The 21,735-nt window shown below is 48.4% G+C and overlaps 1 protein-coding gene across 9 annotated transcripts in view; it reads right to left on the reverse strand.

The window, feature by feature from the left end:
• UBR4 (ubiquitin protein ligase E3 component n-recognin 4) overlaps window positions 1-21,735 on the reverse strand; it is a 71,141-nt gene that overhangs the window by 30,836 nt on the left and 18,570 nt on the right. For 3 of the 9 annotated variants that reach the window (XM_042477962.1, XM_042477956.1, XM_042477960.1), the window contains exons 33-65: window positions 21,401-21,589; window positions 21,199-21,262; window positions 20,554-20,745; window positions 20,322-20,392; window positions 20,015-20,162; window positions 19,507-19,734; window positions 19,242-19,412; window positions 18,889-19,071; window positions 18,565-18,723; window positions 18,261-18,413; window positions 17,885-18,112; window positions 17,446-17,603; window positions 16,704-16,875; window positions 16,269-16,485; window positions 14,880-15,043; window positions 14,489-14,705; window positions 14,160-14,376; window positions 12,594-12,626; window positions 9,841-9,904; window positions 8,365-8,499; window positions 7,900-8,074; window positions 7,581-7,721; window positions 7,101-7,222; window positions 6,623-6,734; window positions 6,070-6,200; window positions 5,770-5,947; window positions 5,549-5,653; window positions 4,805-4,942; window positions 4,000-4,174; window positions 3,537-3,633; window positions 3,107-3,214; window positions 2,362-2,478; window positions 195-404 (exon numbers count right to left, since the gene is read on the reverse strand). In XM_042477962.1, coding sequence (XP_042333896.1) covers window positions 195-404; window positions 2,362-2,478; window positions 3,107-3,214; window positions 3,537-3,633; window positions 4,000-4,174; window positions 4,805-4,942; window positions 5,549-5,653; window positions 5,770-5,947; window positions 6,070-6,200; window positions 6,623-6,734; window positions 7,101-7,222; window positions 7,581-7,721; window positions 7,900-8,074; window positions 8,365-8,499; window positions 9,841-9,904; window positions 12,594-12,626; window positions 14,160-14,376; window positions 14,489-14,705; window positions 14,880-15,043; window positions 16,269-16,485; window positions 16,704-16,875; window positions 17,446-17,603; window positions 17,885-18,112; window positions 18,261-18,413; window positions 18,565-18,723; window positions 18,889-19,071; window positions 19,242-19,412; window positions 19,507-19,734; window positions 20,015-20,162; window positions 20,322-20,392; window positions 20,554-20,745; window positions 21,199-21,262; window positions 21,401-21,589 — 4,972 coding nt within the window. The remainder of the gene's footprint in view (window positions 1-194; window positions 405-2,361; window positions 2,479-3,106; window positions 3,215-3,536; window positions 3,634-3,999; window positions 4,175-4,804; window positions 4,943-5,548; window positions 5,654-5,769; window positions 5,948-6,069; window positions 6,201-6,622; window positions 6,735-7,100; window positions 7,223-7,580; window positions 7,722-7,899; window positions 8,075-8,364; window positions 8,500-9,840; window positions 9,905-12,593; window positions 12,627-14,159; window positions 14,377-14,488; window positions 14,706-14,879; window positions 15,044-16,268; window positions 16,486-16,703; window positions 16,876-17,445; window positions 17,604-17,884; window positions 18,113-18,260; window positions 18,414-18,564; window positions 18,724-18,888; window positions 19,072-19,241; window positions 19,413-19,506; window positions 19,735-20,014; window positions 20,163-20,321; window positions 20,393-20,553; window positions 20,746-21,198; window positions 21,263-21,400; window positions 21,590-21,735) is intronic. The other 6 variants (XM_042477963.1, XM_042477964.1, XM_042477959.1 and 3 more) reach the window with 5 other exon arrangements.

Raw genomic sequence — 21,735 nt, forward strand, 5'->3', positions numbered from 1 at the left:
TAAACCAGGTTCTGTGCTTAGAGCAGGGCTGGGGATTATGACAGCTTTCCAGACGTCACAATCCTAACCAATGTCGCCAATGAAGAAAAATGCTGGGAGCTGGATTCCACAAACAAGCAAGGCCCTAGTTTCTCCCAGTGTCCCTTTCCTTCTCCAGCCTGGTTTCAGTCACGTAGTGCTAAACTTGGACTCACCTTGACATACTGGCGCAAGAAGAAGGGGCTCATGTCCGGAGGGGAAGAGGTGGTGTGCGGCTTCAGCAGCTGGCTGCTAGTGACGGGCTCCTCGTCGTTCTGCTGGCTCTTCCAATACTCCAGCAGGGATTTCAGCACATGCAGGCAGTAGTCCACTGCGCCAGAGCTGAGCAGAGCGGCCGCGGTGGCACTGGAGATCAGGGAGGAGGACTATGCGGAGGACAGGAAGAGAGAGAGACAGGCACAAAATGGTTACCCAGGAGGCTTAACTTATAAGAAAAAAGATCCCACCTAAATATTAGGAAGAACCTTTTAACTGTAAGAGCTGTATAGTAAGAGAGTGATGGACTCTCCTTCTTTGGAGGTCTTGCAACAGTGGTTGGTTGGGCATAATTCAGGGATGCTTTAGTTGTGTGCTCCCATACGGTATGGCATTGGACTGGATGGCCCTTGCGATCCCATCCGAATATAAGAGACTACGAGTCCAGAGGATGCAGTTATGGCCATCAAAGTGGTATCACAGCACTGCAACTGTGCAGTTTGAAAAGGGCCCCAATTGTGGAAGGTTGGCCTTCTCTTGACAAGCAGCAGGCCTTCCAAGATTTCCCAAATCTGCCTGATGATACCACAGATGGGACCCAAAGAGTTGTGTGTGTGTAAGAACAAGCGCTGCTCATGCACACCGAGCCATACTGCCCTTTCAATATGGCACGCTGGAGATGGCCAAACCAACGCTTGTGGCAGTGGGCATCTTTGCAGTTTGTTTCTGGAGCTAAGCAGCCACCAGAGCTGGTCAATGTTACTTTTTTTGGACTGCAACTCTCAGAATTCTCCAGCAGCATCCTGGGAGCTACCACCACCAACCAAAGTCTCCCAAGCCCTGGTTAGAAGACACAAGAGGTGAAATTGGTGGATCCAAAATTGAAGCCCAGCTCACAGATGGTTTAGAGCAGTGGTCCTCAACCTCTGGTCCTCCAGATGCTTTGGACTTCATCTCCCAGATTCCCTCACCATTGGCCATGATGGCAAAGGCTTCTGGGTGCTGAAGTCCAAAACAGCTGGAGGACCAAAGGTTGAGAACCTCTGGTTTAGAGGGGACCTTGCTTGAGAGCCCACCATGCAATGACTTCTTCGGATGGTGTTTGGACTGAAGGTGAGGCACATGCAAACTCAAGAAAGTCAACTTGCTTAACAGAAGCCGCTGACAAGCCAATTTCACAAATTTCGGAGGCAGTGTCGGTGTGTGCGGTTATTTACTGATCCCCCATTTATTTTTACTTCTTAAAAGGCGGCACTGACTAAAGCAGTGTTTACCAAGAGAGCTTCTTTTGAAGAGGCACTTAGCAAAGGGTTCAGGGGGGCGGGGAGGAGGAAGACAAAACCGGCAATCGGTTCTTAAGTCTAATCTCCTCCCGACACACATGCCAGTGGGCAACAGAGACAAGGATTAGGAGGAGGAGGAGGAGGAAGGAGCTTCTGCACCCCATTCCTCTTCCTTTTTCTAAAGTTGAAATTCTTATTCATCCATCCCTCTGGAATTTGGCCAAGAAGGTAAAGGCCCGTCGCAGGACGCCAGAACAAAGGGACCAAATCGTTCCTACCTCACTCCTCTCCGGCGAACCTTTGGCACTTGGGGTCTCTTTTTAAAACTCACCTCCTTTTGTCAGGCAGATGAACCGAGCCCAACAAAAAGAAGCTGACGAAGACGCAAAGTGTAAATAAAACCATTAGAGCAACCCTGGTAAATCCAAACAAACCCCCACAGCTCATAAGCTCATTAAAATTCGACGCACTTCAGCCTCCGTTTTTAACCTCTGCGCTTTTGTTATTAATCTTCTTCCCTTCTGCACAAACGCTTCCCAGCTCCTTCTTTTTTTTTAAAGGCCTTATTACTGCACCTTTTAGCGACAAAACGGGCGACGCAATCCTCTTAAGGACTTTGAAATGTTGGGGATGCGGGTGCAGCGTCTCTCCCTCCCTGCAAATCCCTGCTCCTGCCACCCCACCGCTAACCATTTCGTTGCCCACTGGGTTTGAAGGACAAAAGAGGTTGCGGAGGTCACCTTTCCAAATGGTCCGATCGTTGTCGCTTGCGCAAGGGACGCAAGCCTGGCCAGGACTGTGTAAGATGTCATGCCAGTGAACATGAGCACCAAAGGTCTTGTACCTCACAAATGGACGATTTGGATCCTGATTTGGTCCGGGACATGAAGACGCTCAGCAGCCGCATGATCACCAAGTGGACCTCGTTCAGGGCAGAGCGTTCATTCTTCTTGGACACGTCCTGAAACATCAGGATTCGAGGAGAAGAGAAAGGGAAAAGAAAAGAGAGGAACAGCATTTCTCATCAACATAATAATAATGGATGGATCGAGATGGGATTACAGTTCACTAAAATATCCATAAAACACATCAATAAAATAGAGTAACAGTTAATATTAAAACTAGCTAGTTGCACAGGAACAGACCATACACTTCCTCCATGGGGCTTGAATCCTAGGTTTGCCAATCTAAATCACTGTTACTACTACAATTGTTCCTTCAAGTCAACTCCAACTTGTAGAGACCCTATCACAGGCTCTTCTTGGGAAGGTTTACTCACAGGAGGGCTGCCATTGCCTTCCTCTGAGGTTGAGAGAACATGACTTGCTCACTGGGTTTCCAGGGCTGAGCAGGGATTTGAATTCTGGCCTCCCAGTAGTCAGAGTCCTATGCTCCAACCACTACACCATACTGACTCTCGTGATTTATTCAGAGGAGATTTGTGAGGCAGAAGGGAAAGATGCAGATGGTGGCTGCTGGGCTACAACCTACATTCCACCACTGCGCTCTGTTCTGATAACCCAATTCCAGCAAGCCAACTCATGGCAGGTGACACAGTGGCATACGAAACACCTTCCCTGCGCAAATACCTTCTTATCCATGCACAGTTCTGCAATGAGCTGGGCAAGAAGGTTATCAAGGGCACCCTTGTCCTTTTCGTCATCGCCATCTAGGTCTGTCGTAAGCATCAGAATCACCTGAGTAAAGAGAAGCGTGGAGGGCAGAAAGTCAAGCAACAGGAAAAGAAGACCCATGCTTCTGCAAGGACTGAGATCTCTCCATTAACAGGAGTTGAAATTAACAAGCGGTTCATGCTTGAGAAAAAACTGAATAGGGTCTACAGGACGCATTAAATGAAAAATGAAGGTTACAACCATGGACTACAACCAGAAAGGAAAGGAACTGACCTGCATGAACTAACTGGAGAACATAGAGACTAAGGATAAGAGGAGGTACTGAAAACAATAGGGGACATAGCAGAGATTCAGAAGTGGCGAATCATCCAAAGATGTGGCCTACCTGCATGTAAGGAATGGCACGGACCCCTCCAACGTTCCTCAGCTGAGGGAGAGTCTGAAGCAGCCGCTCCAGCAGCATCAAACGGACCATGTGCAGCCTGAAAATTCAGAGGAGAATGTCAAAAGGCGCCCATGGAAAAGGGGCTTAGCAACACAGCCTCTCAAAGTTCACTGACTTAAGAGGAGGCTTAAATATCTCACAAAAGTACACATCTTGGAATTCCCTAGCACTGAGCCCTGGTGTCAAACTGTACTAATTCTGCAGTGTAGATGTCACATGAGTCTGATTTTAGAAGCTAAGCAATGTCAAACTGTAGTGTATTTGAATGGGATATTTAATCCCAGAATGACCAAGCAGGGTTAGCAAAGATTACTGCCTGAACCCCTGGGAGAGGTGAGCCAAGGGTCTAAAGGGCAGCGTCTTATATTCCTGTGAATGTTTTCTGCTGGAAAGGAGGCCCTACCTGTTGCTGGCATGGACGTCTCCTTCTGCTTCCGCTTCGCCCTCGCCTTCGGACCCTTCGCCCTCCTGTTGCCCAGTTGTGGTGCTGATGGCACCCGTGCTGGAACTGACGCTCCCTGGCCCAGCCGGATGGCCCTCAGCCGTCGTGTCGCCGTAGGCACTGCTGCGGCCGGACACTGCGAAATGGAGGAAGAGGGCGAGATGAACACTTTTGGAGTGTCCCTTTGTGGGTAGTTCACAGACAGAGAGCTGTGCAGAAGAGGAACTCATTTGCTCAGATCTTGTGACACAACTCCCACTTGCCCATGAGTGTACATACATATAATCACGACACAGAAAAGGATCCACCTGCTCTTCTCCACTGCCACATAAGTGAAACGCTATGGCTCCATCCTATGGAATCCTGGGATTTGTAGCTTTGTGAGGCAGAAGCGCTCTTTAGCAGAGAAGGCTGAAGACCTTTTACTACTGCAAATCTCAGGATTCCATAGTGTTGAAGCACCTAAGAGTGTTGTCAAACTTCATTATTACTACAGTGTGGAAGCACCTAGGAAGCAATGGTCTCTGTCAATATCAGGCAGACTCACAGAACCCAAAGGACTTGCTTTAAAGTCCGTAACTCAGTTGCATAGAGAAACTAGAATGGTTCTTTGCATCTGGACTCTTCTTGTGTGGTTCTGGGAGACACTCGCTCAGCCAGTGAGACAAACCAGGATGCTGTATTGCATGGCTCAACCCAATAGAGGCTTTCTTATTCCGCCTGTTGGGTGGTGGTGGTTTCAAACGAAACAAAATGTGGGCATTACCACTGTGCTCGCCAGCGACCGAATCCACTGCGCTGCCGCCACTCTCAGAGCCCACGCTGCCGCCGTGGTCGGCTGGAGAGGTCCGAAGCGTGGAGCCGTCCGTTGCTGCTGTGCTGCCTTCGTCATCAGATGCTGGAGCTAAGAGAGTAAGGAGAGCTGTTACAAGTAAAAACACAGTCTTTGAACAACTTGAACATGAAAGCTTGAGAGAAGGATGTTAAAAGCATAATCAGTATACAGTGGACCCTTGTTATATGCTGGGGTTTGGTTCCAAGATCCCCCGTGTATAACAAAATCCGTGTATGCTCAAGTCCCATTAGATATAATGACATAGCAAAATGGTGTCCCTTAGAAAAAATGGAACATCAAGGTAAATTTATACTTTTTTGGAACATTTTCAAACTGTGTTTACTTAAATCCGTGTATAAAAAATCCGTGTATAAGAAGGGCCGACTGTATAAGTTTATGAAAATTACAGGGAGCAAGCATCACATCCTGGAAGAGGCATTCTCTTCCTGTGTGAAAGGGTTGAAGGAATGCCTCCCTGGAAAAGAGAACATTCTCTGCATGCTGTGATTCTACGCAGAAGTTCTTATGGCCAAACTTTGGCATCTTGAGTTAAAAGGGTCATGCAACTGTGGAGAGGGGACAGTCCACTCTCCATCAGAGGAAACATCTCTGAATGGTGTGACTTGTAGTCCCCAAGAATGAGCGAGGTTGAGATTTTATGCTGTGAACAGTTACCTGATGCTGTGGTGTCCGACAGAGTCCCGGCATCGAGGGACGAAGAGCTGGGGGCTTGACCGGACAGTCCTAGGCTCTGCAGGCCAAGCGCACTGCTGCTGCTCCCTAAAGAAGAGAGAATGGACGTTGTGAATTCCTCTTGTCAAGGTGAGACAGCTCCATCCTCCAAAGGCCTTGGGATTCCTTGGGATATCAAGTCCCAAGAACGGCTGATCCCTCACCTTGCTGATCTTGCTGCAAGCTGAGGGCGATGGCCAGCTCCACCATGGTTTCATCATCCGCATCCGGGGGGATATCCAGCATCGGGGGAAAGCCCTCAGCCCCCGCCAGGAGAGCTTCCAGAGGAGAGGGGTTCCCGTTGTTCACATTCTCGGCTGTTTCCAGCACCATCGATTCCGACTAGGAAGCAGAAAACGGGGCTGATACAAGAGGCACGCTACCCAGCACAGGACAATATGCTATTTCCAAATATCTAATGTTCTTTTGCAAACAAAAGTCGCAAGGAAGCACAGGGAACTCACCACCATCTCAAAATCCCCGTGGTCCACCTCGCTTTGTTCCTGGCTTTCCTGACGGATGTCTTCTCCGTTTGGTATCCCAGAGCTCTGCATTTTGTCGTCGGCATCGTCGTCATCATAATCATCTTTATCTCCTGGAACGTAAGAAAGATTGCTTACGTGGACATACACACACCATTTCCACAAGGATGTTTGAAATAGGGGAATAAGGGGATAGTGTAAATTTTAAGTATGCATGTATTTTGTGCTTTACGGTGTATTTTTGTGTTGTAACCCACCTCGATCCTTTTGGGCGAGAAAGGATATGAATAAAAATTGTTGTTGTTGTTGTTGTCATGCAACTGATAGGAGCTATTAACCAGAATTTTGTTTCCATTTGGTTTCTTTTTTCAAAAGAAAAAGAACCCAGATTAAAAACAAATCACAAAATGCTAATGCTGGAGAAAGCAAAAGGTTTCCCTTGGCATGAGCCCTCCAGGATAGAGGTAAACTCACACACAGTATGTGAATGTTAACCAGAAAGCAGAGCTTGAAAACAAAAGGCAGTTTCCTTTACCCATCGGGGTGTTACTCCGAGGAGAAGAAGGCAGCGTCACGTGTCTCCGTTTGTTCCTGGGCCTCAACACCCGAATTAAAGCTTGTTTGCAGGAGAAGCTGACTGCAGGATCCTGGAACAAACAATCACAAGTGGGTCATGTCAAGGGCTGGAGTCATCTCAAGAGTTCCTCCTCTCATGAACCGAGAGAATGACTCTCTGGGTGCCATTGGATGGCAACTCCCATCAACCCCAGCCAGCATAGTCAATGGCATGAGGGATGACGACAATGGCTGTCTAACAGCAATTGGAGGATCACATCCTTTCTGTTCCCTGTTTCCTAGTCTTTTACCTATTGCCAAACAGGAGGTTATTGTTTTATAAACACACAGTCGCAGACAGAGTTCAAAAGAGGTCTTGCGAATACGTTTGGAGATGACCGCCTCATCCAAATTCCCTTGCGTGAAAGCAGCAAATGGAGACAGTTAGGCCAACGTACCGGGCAAAGCAGCATCTGCATGTAAATTTTGGAGGCTGTGTTGATGCAATCCAGTTCGCAGGTGCAATATCCGTGGATGATGTCCACTAGAGCGTTGACAGTGGCTTCAATGTGGGTCAGGCCTAAGAGCATGTGAAGGAGGTAAGAAAGAGGATTTAGTGATAATAAATAGACTTTGGGGGGGAAATATATCTAATTCCTTTGCCTTCCTTTCTTCTGGAAAGAGGGAACAGTTAGCCATAGGCAGCCACAAAATGTTATCACTGGCTTGCCAGAGATGAGTGCACCTCATAGTGCTCTGGCAAGGAGGAGACCTGGTGTCACATGGATCTCCCTTCAAAAAGGTCTTGGTTTTTAAATAGTTTTGCAGCAGGAAAGGAGGAGGAGGAATCTTGTCCTAGCAGCATGGGATACTCCTGCTGGACCTTAGTTTCCCCTTAATCGGCACAAATAAAGAAATAACAGCTTTCAATCCGATACCTGGCAAGCAAGCGGGTGCCAGGAAAGCATTCTTGGGTTTCGACGCATGCAGTTTCCAGAAATGGTTGACCAACTGAGTGATAAAACTGCACCCTTCCCCTTCCACGCTCTTCGAGGCCTCCTGTCCTTCTTCACTGCCTTCTGAAAAATTGGGGTGCGGGGAGAGAAAGGAATCATAAGCAATGGACCCCAAAGGGAAGCCATGTCATTCAACCAAGCAGAGGAAGAGGCCAGGCCACCACCACTTCTCCTGAGAAGTTGGCTCTCAGAAGCTAGCGTGGAAATCAAAATGGCAAAGGGACAGTGGAGCTTTGCTCACCTCCTTCCAACTGTGGCAGTTTGGACTCTGTGAAATGGACCAAATTATTTGGCCTCATGATGGCAATGGAGCGGGCTGTGATGACCAGCCTTTGAAACACCTCCGGGTCAAGATCCTTCCCTTCTTTGCTTGAGGTTGAAAGGTACTGGATGGCTTTGCTCAGCAAGGCCTGGTCCTGCGGAGGCACAAAGAGGAAACCTCAGGTGTATCTTCCTGCCTGAGCAACACCTGTATGTCCTCCCTGCATCATTACCAGAGGCAGGATTCTCCTTTGGTGGTGGAGGTTATCCTGAGATGTGCCACGTCTGCCTCACACCAGAGAATAGGGGCATGGCAGGCCATTGGGGAATCCTAGGCTTTGACTGGAGGGCGCCTCTGAAGACATACATTCTGGGAAGCTGCTACACTTGAGAACCAGTCCCAAAGTGTATTTGTCAGGTGCAATGAGAGTATCTGCTGCTTTACCTTGTGGTTGTGGTAAGCTGAGCGGCTGGTGTGGAGGCTTGCCAGGAGGCTCTTGGTCTGTTGCTGGACACTCGAGGGGGCCGGTGTCGACAGAAGCATGGTTGCCAACTCCTGAGCAGCTGCCTTGCTCTTCTCCTGTGGGCCAGGGACATGGACAGGACGGCTGGCACCTTTGGGCATTGGCCATTCTCATCTCCCACTCCGTACAAATAACCCCACAGAAGCAAGTAATAACACCAAGCTTTTCAAAAAAGGTGGCTGACAAAGATGACATTTAACCCTTCAGAACCTAATTTTAGAATCTTTTTCAGCTGCCAACAGGCTAGAAACTGAAACTGTCCCAGAGATGGGAAGAAGTTGGTGCAATGCTCCTTTGTACTCTTCTACAGGAGGGAAAGTCAACCTTTCAGACACTGTTGGACTATAACACTCAGCATTCCTTACCACTGGTGAGGCTACCTAGGGCTGATAGGAGCTGCAGTCCAACAATGTCTATAGGGCCGCATGTTCCCCACTGTGGTTCTACTGGTTCAGGAGGTGAGATTTCAACCCCAAGTCAACACACCCAGGAAGGGGAGAAACCGACATGTGTTGGGCCATGTTCCCTGCATTGCTTTCTCCCCAACAGGCATTTAGCTGCCCCTCAAGATATCACCTTTGTTCCTAGCTGCAAGCAAGACAAAGGCAGTGGTGAGGAAATGCAGGGGAAATGGAAAAGCGCAGTCCAGCCATCTTGTTTAGGATAAGATCAATAGCCAAAGCAGGCTTCTCTTACGTCCCTAAGCAATGGCTTTAAAGGGGGATTGAGCGCATTCATGGGCCTATCGACAGTCACTGAAGTGGAAACTCCAGATTCAGAGGCAGTCTCCCTTTGAGTCCCAGTTCCCTGGGGACATGGTCAAGACGGCACCCATGACCTCTTTGGGCCTTTGGTCTCATCCAGCTCATCTGCTTTTCTTGCATCTACTCAATCTTGGGGGATCAACAGCTATAAAGCCAGGTCCAAAGTTGCCTGCTACTTCATCATGCTCATAGCCGGGGGGCAACAAGGCAGGGGAGAAAGCACTACTCCAAAACTCGCTGCAGATTGAGACCGGATGCTAGGGCAGAACAGTCCCATCTGACCCAGAATTGTCAACTCTCTGCCTGTACCTTCCAAACACAAAACAAACTCTCACACAGCCCCCAGAGATGAGACCATCTCTACACCAAGAACAGTGCCCCTTGCTGGCCACAAAAAGACAAGCGAATGCCATGCTTCTGCGTGACTCCAAAAGCTTTTCACTGGGATTTTTGCTTCCAGAGAGACCTGGGCTGCAGAGCGGCATAAATCCAAGCAAGTGCCTCTCCCTCCAAGAATCGAGGCCGCCGCGGCAGGGCTTCAAAGGCAGATGATCCCTCTTTGCCTCCCTCCCTTCACCAAAACCTCGGGCAACCTCCTGAGATGTCCCCAAAACCTCAAGGAAAGTTACTTGCCTTCTCGTTGACTGGTCCGACGGCAAAGCAGCTTTCCAGCGCTTCTAAAGAACTCACGACTAGCCTGGAGGAAGAAAAAAGACGGGAGGGAGGAAAGAAAGAGAAAAGGAGGAGGAGAAAGCCGGTTTCAGTAAAGGCAGGCTCCTTAAGACGTTGCTTCATGGCACACTAGAGCTCAAGATGGCTCAGAGAGAGAGAGGGAGCCAGTGCGCTAAGGGATGCCAAGTCGCCTGCCACTGCCACCGCCACCCAAAAGAAAGGAATCAAAGCAAGATAAAAACATTTATTTCTTTTTACAAAACCACTGCCACGGGCGCCGCGCATATCTCCTCCATTGTGCTGCAGACCAGAGTGCTAAACCTGGCTCGCGCTCAGAGAGAAACTTAGAGGCCGTCTTTGCAAATCCACAGCTGAAAGGCAGAAGCGAAGAGGCGGGAGGGAGGGCTCCGCTCTCTTTCCCCCCCTCTGTTTCCTTCCTCCCTCTGAAAAGAGGATAAACACGTTGCCTTACACCGCCCGCAGCAGGGATAATTTGGATTTTGTGCTGAGAGCCCTGATCCATCGCGTCCCCCTTCTCCTTTTCCCCCTCCTGGAGAGACACGTGTGGCGGCGGAGATCAAGGGGTGGCGTGACACGTATTTTGGAAGAGGAGGAGGAAAAGGAAGATGGGGAGGAAGCCAAAGGGGTTGCAAGGAGGGGGTAAAGCATGTACTCTTGCTTAAAGAGGTCACTTTTGGGCCCTATCCCCTAAACTTTGTGGCAATGGAGCATGATAACAACTTTCTAGACTGCCCAGATGCCAACTGATCTGAGAAAAGCAAGGGGGAAAAGCACAGCCAAAAAATAAATCAAGGTTCTATAATCTCATAAGATTCCTCTTTTTAAATCTAAAGCAAGAGCAGCCTGGAGATAGTTATTTTCATGGGGAGGGGGGATAAATTTGCCTCTTCTCATCCCCTGTAACCTCCAAGACTCCAGCAGCCATTGCTCACACATTTCCAAGCATTAAATAAAGTTTCATTTAATATCCACCATCTCTCTGTCTTTCCTGACAGCTTGATGGAATCACCAAAAACCGACATTCAGAGCTTGGAGAAACTGCAACGGCTCTTTGGTCGTAGTCCAAAAGAAGGAACTTCTCCAAGTTCTATATAGTGTCCTGTCTGTCTGACCTTCCTGTCCCAAGCTTGGAAATCTAACCTAGCAGCAATTTAACACTTACATTTTTAGTACCCATGTGAACAGCCGGACACATGCCGTGTACATATGCACAACAAGACTACCATTTGGGTACTGAACAAGACACTAGTCCAAAAGGGATGTGGCTTGCCTTGCAAAGGCTCTTCTGTGACTCAAGCCCAACATTGAAATGATCCTTTATTTTCTCCCTCCGTCTTCTCCTTTGCATCTATTTTCTAACTGGAGCAGGGACACATCCTTCAGTTGGGTGGCTTGAGACCCTTGGGAGACTCTAGTAGATGGCCACCCAGTTTTAGCCAAAATCCCACTTTAAAATACTCAGATTTAAGAGGGCCTTCCAACTCAAAACTGCAAGAAAGCCCCACCAAAATGCTCCCCAAAGTGACTGAGAGGGTGTTGCAATATTCCTTCTGCTTGTCAAAATGGCAGCCGCTTCTAAAGCCAAGCACACCCATCCCTGGATGAGATTATCGGAAGGCACCAAGAACTGTCTCCTGGCTAAATGGCTAAATAGATCCCAGTAGCTTCTCCATCGCTGGTGACAAGTAAAAGGTCTTCCCAAAGTTTAGTGGAATCTCTCTTTTAGCAATGTGAAAACAAACTTGCTCAGTCTTCCACATGACTTCCCTTTGGATACTTAAAGATGGCTCTCATGTCACCTCTTACCTGTCATCCAACATCACCTGAGGGAGCCAAATTTGGAAAGCACTAGAATCAGACTTGGGAGATCCATGTTCAAGCCATGAAATTCGCTGGACAAACCTGGGGCAGTGTCCTTCCCTTGCCTCAGCCTGACCTTCCTCGCAGGAGAGTTGTTATTGTGGTTAAGGAGAAGAACTATGCATCCCACCTGGAGCTCACTGGCGGAGAGGCAAGGAGCAAAGTCGCCAATAACAAACCAGTACCAGGTTGGAAACAAGCAAGCTTCTTGTGCAGTCCTTGTGGCATGCACAAGATCCCTGGGTTCAGTCCTTGGCAAGTCTGGTGAAAAGGGTATCAGCTCACAAGGCTGGAAAGACCTTGGCAAACAGCTGGCAGGCAGCGCTGGGCAAGACAAGCCCATGTTCGGATTCAATGCGTTCACACAAAGGAGTGAAAGCCAGCAAGCAGAGAGAAGGCAACTGTGTGAGGCTGTGGCAGATGTGAGGTTCAAACCCCAGAGTTTGGGGTGGATTGGCTTGCTCTCTACATCTTGGCTTCTTCGGCTACTTAAAATTTAGCTGTAGACAAGGATCAGCCAATCCCCCCAAAACAGCACTGAAGACGGAAGGAAAAGCTGAGCAAGAGAACAGACAAGCAGCTGGGATACTGCCCTGGTTTCTCTTGTGTTTGTTGTTTGCCAACCAAGGTGCCATGCGTTGGATTCCCAATGTAAAAAGCAGCACACCAAAAATCACTCCTTCCATATCTATGTAGAAAAACACACACACTCACAAGTTTCCAAAACACAGCCAAACAGAAAATCAAAGCGTTGTGCTGTTTTACTCTTTGTTACATACACACACGCGCACAAAAGAGAGCATCCGTGCAGAGAGAAGAGAGCATATACTAACCGGTCCAAGGTGGTTAAGGACTCAGTTTCAGAACTTTGGGGAGGGAAGGGAGAGCAAAGAAAATATAGATATATGTATAAATAAATGTTTAAAAGATACAAAGCTCACAGAGGAAAAAGAAAGTCAATTGACACGTCCCAAAGAAATGAAACGGAGAGGAAAGGGACAGAGTAACGAAGTGGCTGGGGAAATGGAGAAAGAGAAAAGCATCTAGATTCAAGGGACATCACTTCTACCAGAATGGCACTGGCATCTTTACTTAATCCTAGTCAAACCACAACAACCACTCACAGGCAAAGTGAAACATCTTTGCCCTACCCACACACCATCACTACCCAAAATTCACTGCCATAGGCTTCATTGCCCCCACAGTGTGTCCCCTTGCGTTTTCATGTCCCAGCCAAACCACAGTTTCTTAGAGAGAGAGGTATCTACAGCCAAACAAATGCAAACAACAGTTACTTCCAGTAGAATGGCGCCAGTTTCGTTACTTGCAAAAGGATATGAGAAGAGTTGAATGTCTGCAGCTTCAGACTGGAAAGAAAACCCTCTCCACAGCTATCTCAAGGGATCTTGGACACAAAAATTAGAGCGCATCTGCACAACCGCTCAAAGGCAAAGCGAACCCAACCCAACAAGTGGGTTTTGTACACTGTCCCAACACAAAACCCACTACCTCATCTTTTACTACCATGTAGTGCCCTTCTCGAGTCTAAGTATCCCCAAGTTAAATTATGATTCCAATGCCGAAAACAAGTTGGCAACATAATGCTACTCAAAGTGGTGGCTCACGAACTGGCCCTTCCACATGCCACAGTCTGCAGTTTCTTCAAGTTATAGCCAGTGGGCACAAATATGGTACCAATCCATGGCACTCTGAGTGAGAGGGAAGTCAGCTCACTACATCAGATGACTTACAAAGTACTACCATGATACACTCCTAACACCAGGGCCAGCGTTTCCCTTGCAGTTTTAATTCCAGTCCTCTCCCTCCAAAACTACCCTCAAGAGAGAAGATTCAGCCTCCCAGGGATGATGGAAGCAATGGGGAACAAGCGTGGGTTCTATCCTCTCTCCATCACTAGGGCAGAGAGCGAAAAGAAAGAGGGAACTGTTATGGAGGACCAGAGGGGACAACTAAAACTCTAGGGACAGCCTTCCCTAAGCTGGGATGGAGTGGAGACTGCCATATAGTGGACTACACTTCCCATCCTCCCCAGCCAGCATGAGGATTCTGCAAGGTGCATTTCAAAATATCTGGAGCATGGGGAAGGCAGTTCTGCAATTCAAACAACACTCTCCACCCTGTTATTTCTGCTATCCAAGACGAAAGCAAGAATTAATATGCATCTACGGATATAAGCTGACAAAGATCCACTGCACCCTGAAAGGCACATGCGCAAAGGAAGAAGCAGCAGCAAATGAAGAGGGGTTTCTAGAAAAGGCCTCCACATAACAGATTTTATGGCGGCAGCCTTAGACACGGTTCTGAAAAGATAGTGGGACCAACCAGGGAGACAACAGTTAAAAGGAAGAGAAGCAGCAGCAACCCAAGAGAAGACCTACCTCTCAAGAACGGTGCCGCTAGCGACTGCCGGGGCGGCCGATTCGGTGTCTCCAGTCCCGTTCCCCTGGTTCAGGTTGGGTGGGCAGACGTTGCTCACCGAGGCGGATGGGAAATCCTCCGGGGGCTCATCCGGCCATCCAAACTGCTCCTTCGTCTTGCCGTAGATCTTGACAGCATCCAGCATTGTGACTCCTGCGGGATCCACAGAGGCGCCCACTGCCAAGAAAAAGGAAGTTGCAAGTTGAAGGCTGGACCTGGCTCTCTCGCTGTGTCTCTCTCGCTGCATTGTTTTTGCCCCTTTGAGCAGGCAAGGCCTGGAGAAGCTTACCAAAGATGGTCAGCTTCTTGTCAGCCTGCAGCGCTTCCTCTCGGGTGAAGGGGAAATCGAACCAGCGCGGGCGGCTCAGGTTGAGCTGCATGGTGCGGCCAAAGATCTCCAGGTAGGAAGGGGCCCGTTCGATGGCTTGAGTGCCAATCTGGACCCGCATGCCAGTCATCACCATGGTGCTGTTGTTGTTGGTCACGTCGATGGTGAAGCCACCAGGCTGCCATGAAGGAAAGGGGAGACCAAGAGAGAAAAAGGGGATAAGAGAATGGTGATCCATAAACATGAACAGCAAAAGCCATCTTAAAGACCTAACAACACCACTCTGTAGAGTTGAACCTCAGGCCCTATGTGCACAGTTTACCCTGAAGGAGGGTCTCCCGCAACTACTCACCTTGGTGTTGGCCACATACATGCCGGTGGAGTTGAGCCGATGCTTGATCTGCTGGGCGTTGTAGACCTGCAGGAGGTCATTGCCACCAAACTCCACGTCGGTCAGCTGCTGGTTGTGCTCAAAGAAGTCAATGGGAAAGTTCACTTGGGTCGAGGTGCGGGTGGCTGGAGAAGGGAAAGGGAAAAAGCGGGACCAAATCTTTAGCAGACATGGGTGAGAATTTGGTTTGCTTTTCCCCCTTAAATAAGGACTTGCCAAAATTCATGACTTCCTTAACAAATCTGATTTTAAAATTTGAGATTAGCACAAAATGAAGGTAGGATAACAAGGAACTAACAAATGTACCAATCCAGACAAGAGCTTAGCTTCTTAGCCCCTTAAATCTAGATTCAATCACTTACGGACAGCATCCTGTATGGCTCAGAGTAACATAGTGGTTTGAACCTCCACATTAAGTATAAAAAGACACACAGTCAAAAGGCTGATTTACACTTCATGCACCACTACCAGGATGCCAGCTTCAGTATGCGCCCATTAATGCGGAAGTAGGAGCATTCTACCACAGAGGATCCTCTTCTTCAAAACCCATGGGACAGATAAATCACTCCAGAGCGGAAAGCAAGCACCAGATATACTGTGATGTCCCTGCTTGTTAGTGCTCAACCTTTGTGCCTCCCACAACTATAATTCTGCTACTCAACAATCTTCCATCCTCACATTCTTTTGTCTTTCCCCACTTATTCCAGGGATGCGGTATGTGACAAAAAAACTTCTCTTGCTACCCCACTCCAAAGACCTTTCTTGTAACTCACCATTTCCATAGGAGTTCCCTAAAAAATGTCCAAAGTTCAGCATGTGCGGTAGCATTTCATCCCTGATCTTTCCCTTCCCATCTGCAACCCCTACATTTACGAAAGTTGACAGCCAACTGTATCATCATCATCGTCATCATGTGTTTATTTATATAATGCCCTCCACGTTCATGCATATGTAATCTTAGATGTGTAAAGTGTGATTCTAACTATGTATTTTTATGTATGATTGTTAGCCGCTCTTAGCTCTTCATGAGGAAGGGAAGGATAAAAACTGAATAGATGAATAAACAGTAACCATAATAAGAGATAATAGCAGTCATGGTAAGAGTCATGATAGCAACAGGGGTAATAACAGCCATAAATGTTTGTGCTGTGAATAAATAAAGCATAATAATAATAATAATAATAATAATAATAATAATAATAATAATAATAATAATATAGTAGATAGTAACAGCTTTATATAAGCAAATGAAGGCCCTGCAATGCTGGCAGAGTGCCCAGCATCTTCTCCACCCCCAGGACCCCATTCCCACATCACCATCACCATCAAGTAGTCCCTAGCCAATCTGACCTTGCGTCGACTTACTGATGGCCGCCGCTTTGCGCTTGCGGACAGGCTTCATGATGCTGATGACGCTGCTGGGCTGGAGGGAGGGCTGGAGCCAGTAGGAGGTGTTCTCCACGTTGGCCATGTAGATCCGCAGGCTGCCGTCTTCACACAGCAAGATCATGGTGGTGCGCTGCTGCTCGTTGCAGGCCGTGTGGCGGATGGCCACCATGTCCTGGATCTGGAGGGCCAAACAATACCAAGGGCCACATGTCTTTTATGTCCTTTTTTAAAGACTGCTTACATTTTATTGGTATACAGTTCTGTGCCAAGGGGCATCAACCTTCTGGATCTATTGTTACAGTCGGTTGCAACGGCAGGTTTTTTAGAGACCATCGATCCTTTTTCCAATCCACCCACAGACAGCTGCTAATGGAGACAAAAACTGGCAAAACGTACCTTCGCTTTAGCCGGCAGGGTTTTAATTTCTTGGATCAGGAAAGTGTCCGGCTTCACCATCACCACCAAAGGAATGCCTGTTGTTTGTTGCACGCAGCACACCAAGCCAGGGTGGTTCATGACTTCTGACCATTGGCAAAGCGCCGGCGAAGTCTTGCTACCTCCATTGGAGCTATGAGAAAGAGATGAAGGAGGCGTTATGCTGTCCATTCCTTTTGCACATGCCTAGAGCGCCACATGGCTCCTCCTAGCACCTATTCCACAGAAAACCAGAGCTACAAAAGGTATTTTTCAGAAGACATCAGTTACAGTTAAAGCTGTACAGTCTCAAACAATGGCCTGTTACAGACGGCCAAAATAAAGCTCCTTCGGGTCTCTTTGGAGATATGCTATTTAAATGATGCATGGGTCCTAAGAGTCCGGAGGTTGCGCCAAAGCCACACTCCATTCCTAAGCACTGGAGTGCAGCTTTGGTGCAGCTTCCAGATTCTTAGGATGCATGCATCATTTAAATAGCATACCTACAAAGAGACTCGAAGCAGCTTTATTTTGGCAGTCTGTAACAGGCCAATGTTTCATTTTGTTCCCAATCATGGATACCTAGGGTTCCAGGGAACTCAAGTTGACCATGATGAGGAACTTGGGTTTGGGGGTGCAACCCAAAATATCTGAGGGACCATGGAAGTCCCACTCTGGGGACAGTGGCTGAGAAGAAAACAAAAATCCAGGGAGGATGCCTCACCTCTTGATGTTGATGGGGAAAAGGCGCATGACTTCCAATGTGGCTCGGCTGATGGTGGCTGCAAAGGACTTGCCTTGGCAGTAGCTGAAGAAAAGCATCTGCAAGACGTGGGAGTAATAGACGGACACACCACCCCCGGCCACCTGGCCATTGCTGTCCTATAAGAAAAGACAGAAACAGAGGGCACTCACACACATATAGGATTTGAAGACCAGCTGAGACCTCTTGGGACTGCTCGGGACCAGAAATTAGGAGAAGGATGATGGTGGCAGGGGTGATTTTAAGTGATTCAGAGGCTGTGAAATTTCTAAAAGAGAATGTCAAGGGGAAGGGGGTGTAGCAATATGGAGATGCTCCTTGGGCCCCAGGGCTGAGATCTCCCACACTTGTTTTAAGCCAAACTATCTGCAGGAGAATACTGGAGGGGAAAGAATGGTACCTTAAGGTCTTCGTGAGCAATTTCTAAGACGTTTGTGACGTAGAAAGGGCCATGCTGGGCGCTGCTGGCTTCCTCCATGAGCTGCGTGTAAATGTAGCCGGCGGAAGACATGATGACCACAATGTTCTTGCCCTCTTCGTTGAACAGAAAGGTGATGTCCCTGATCTTGGAGCTCGGCAGCAGGAAGTAGAAAGTGGGGCTCAAAGCATCCACCGAGAGGTCATAGATCTTTCAAGAAACAAGGCAGAAGAAGCCAACAATGTTTAAAGGCCCCCTTCCACATTCCTTAGAGCTTGAAAATGTTAAGTTTTCTTTGGAGGCTACAAAGCCCAGAATCCCCCAGCCATCATCCATCAGCTCTCAAACATCTCCGCACCTTCACAAAGTCTGCAGTGACAATTGCCAGCTCCGTCTGTGACCCCGGGAGCCACACAGCTTTGATGATGAAGTTGCCCGTGGCAAGCTGGGGATGGAGAACCAGGTGATCTGAGACAGATCCAGAACTGCTGAAGGTCAGAACATGACAGTCCTGCACAGAGACAGAAAATCAGAGGAGCCAATTAACAACTGGCATTCAGAGACACAGCAACACTCGGACTCAGCATAAGGAACAATTGAGAACCCCAACGCAGCCACTACAATTCCCATAGCCTTGCGGCAAAGCTTTCTGGCATCCTCACCTTCAGCCCACACACGGCCAAGTAGTCTTCTTTGCAAGGGTTGCCTGTAAGGCTCAGCACAGTGAAAGGAACTGGGGCAGAGGCGAGGCGGGTGAGAGTCAGCTTCCGTTTGCTTGAGTCGGCTTGCTTGAGCAAAGCAGAGAGCTGCAAGACTGTGATCTGTGTTTAAGTAATAACAACAAAAATAATAAGTGGTCACCATGATGCTTCCACCACACAGAGAACAAGCTGTGCTGCACCACTCCAAAGGATCTTTGGTTCAAGTGCTTCAGCTCAGGTAAGGCGATCCCAATCCAATTATTCCCTCTCTCTGCCCAGGCTCACCTTGCCCTTCTCATGGCTGACGGCCAGATGTTGGCGGCGGCCGTGAGGCGAGGAGAGCACGCACATGGCCACTCGTCGCAGGACGTGGGCGCTGATCAGCTGCCGGATGGTTTGGCCCTGGTCCCCACTGTAGTTCATGCGGACGTTCTCAAAGGCGCCTTCTTGGGAGCCCAAAGTTGGTACCTGGGGGGACGGGTTGATGCGGACAGAGAAGTAAGGCACAGAAAGGCCAAAACTGTGAGTGAACCATATTTGTAGTAGCCAGGGTCTCTACCGGTTATTATTTCTGGACAATAACCAAGAATATTAATATTAATGAACAACAAAGGAGAGGATAACATTCCTTTCCTCACCATCAACTGATCTGTCATCTCCACCGTCTTGTCCAAGGTGTGCAACTCATTGAGCGCCTGCTGGGCCCGGGTGCTGCTGCCCATGGCTGAGGCCTGCTGGAAGTTGATCTGAATGGCTTCCATGAGGAAGTTCAACATATCCAAGACGAGGGGAGCAAAGGAGAAGTTGGCCTGCAGCAAGAGGGGAAAGGTGACAGTAGCTTTAGGAGGCCTGCTCAAGAACTACCAACAGAGCCAGGCTTTTGAACCAACGTAGGCATCATACCTGGGACTGCAGCTGCTCCCGACAGCCTTCGATGTTTCGACACAAGCTGCTCTTCTTGGGCTTCTCCTCATCAGGCCCTCGCCCATCACTGATCGAGACCTTGGACTTGTCTGTTGGGGAGGTGCTGGAGTGTCGGATGACGTTCTCGGACACCCGAGGTTCGCTCTGGAAGGCCGACTCCTTCATGGTGGAGCCCAGACCACTGCTGGGCGTTCTCTTCACCAAGGCCTACGGGAAGGAAGGACAACATCAATTGGGCTGAGGGGTTAAGATTCAAACTCAAGAGAGGATGTAGGAGCTTAGACATTGTCCCTGGGCCAGAGAATTAAATGCTCAGGATGAGAAGGGAGACCAGATACTCAAGTTTCATAACAGGCTGGCAACTGTTAATAATCCAGGTTGAATTCAAGATGCTTCTGATGACACTGAAAACCTTAAACAGCCTGGGATCTCAATAATCAATAGTCACTCACACAACCCACCCCAAAGCTGTGTGAGAGCATCATACCAGGCAACTGCCATCCTCCTTTGCTCCACAGTCGCAAAAGAATGAGCCGTATTTGGCGTACGAGATCTCGTGGTCTTTGTGGCACACTTTCGCACAGACGGTGCAAACGCCCACACCATCCACCATCTTGCAGGTGTGGCAGTGATACCTGCAACATTCAGAAGGAAACACTCTATCTGAATTTGCATGAGTACACATGACTAGCTCCCAACCCAAGAAGAGGACAAATGAAGCGACCAAACGCCACAGGAAAAAGGGAGGCCAAAAGGCACATCTCATTTGACTTTCAGGGCTGGAAATTACTCACCAGTGTTGGTTCATGAATTCCTTCTGGGTGATAGTAAAGGTGCAGAGTTTGTTGCAGAGCGAGTCCTCATCCTACACACACAAAAGGCAAAGCTGCGATATCTTTCAACAAAACACTATGGTATGCTACTCATCCGCAGTAGTGAGTGAGTCAAATGGCCAAATCTTCCTCCATTCTTTAAAACAAATCCCTGTGCTATGACCGTCTACCTAAAGGTTCTTATTCCACCTACTGAATCTTCTGCTTGTGAATCCTCTTCCTCCACAGCCAGCTCTTCCACCCAGTCGGAGTCCACTTCGATGGCCCGCTCCTCTCCGTCAACCGAGAGGTGGTTGGTGCCCTGGCCGCTGGTCTGGCTCAGCGCATTGGTGACATCAGCAAGATAGGAGACAATGTGGCATGTGCATTCCAGGATAGTCACATGCTGTGAGAGGCAAATAGAGGCACGGCTTAATAATGCAACAGTGAGTCTTTTAAGCCAAAGTCTGCCTTTCCATTTTGCAACAAGGCTCCTGGATGGCTTTTCTGGATGGGTGTCACTTGCTTAAAGAGATCTTAGTGGATGGGTCACAGAATCTTAAATCAACTGAGGACACACAAACGGATAAGGAAAACAGAAACCATGTCCCTTATTGCTTATAAATCCAAAACTGTGCTGGAAGAGGCAGCCTGTACTATGTGAGAAAGAAAGCATGCACTAAGAAACAGGAATCCCCTTTTTTCTGTTTATAAATCACACATAAATCACTGTTTTCAGAACCAAAACTAAATGTCAGCTTCCCTCACTAATCTCCTATGCCTCTCTCTGCTCCGTCCCACAGAATATGAAAAACACCACATGCACGTATTAACCGAGACACATCCTTCCAGTTCTTACCTTCCCATGCATGACATTGGCATTCATTTTCTCAATAACGTTCTTCTGAGACAGGTACTTCTTGCTAGAAGGGGATGAGAAAGGCTCTTTTATAGGGAAGCATGGAAACATGACAACACCATTCTTTACCCATTCTTATTCCCGTGGCTTCTCTCCAGGGAAAGAAAGGCAGAGACACACATGCTTAGCCCACATTCCTTACCATCTCCCCAACCAATCCACGGCGGCACTGTGAAGCTGGAGGTGCCCTGCTCCTTGCCCAGCGCTGGCCAAGGTGGCCATGACGACCATGAGCTCCGGGAAGCCAGTTCCATCGCCGTTCGCTAACATTTCCGTGGCCATCGGGATCAGAGTGCTCAGAAGGACGGTGCAAGCGCCTTCACCAACTTGACTGTGGGGCGAGACAAGGGAAAGGATTAGAAAGATGGCAACAAACTGACTCCAGAGGACACCATTCCCTAACTGGTCCGTCTGACTCTCCAATCTCTGTAACATGCTCTATGTGGCCAAGAGAGGACTGAGTAGGGGAGGTCCACT

The sequence above is a fragment of the Sceloporus undulatus genome, chromosome 7, assembly GCF_019175285.1.
Source record: "Sceloporus undulatus isolate JIND9_A2432 ecotype Alabama chromosome 7, SceUnd_v1.1, whole genome shotgun sequence".
Taxonomy (NCBI): Eukaryota; Metazoa; Chordata; class Lepidosauria; order Squamata; family Phrynosomatidae; genus Sceloporus; species Sceloporus undulatus.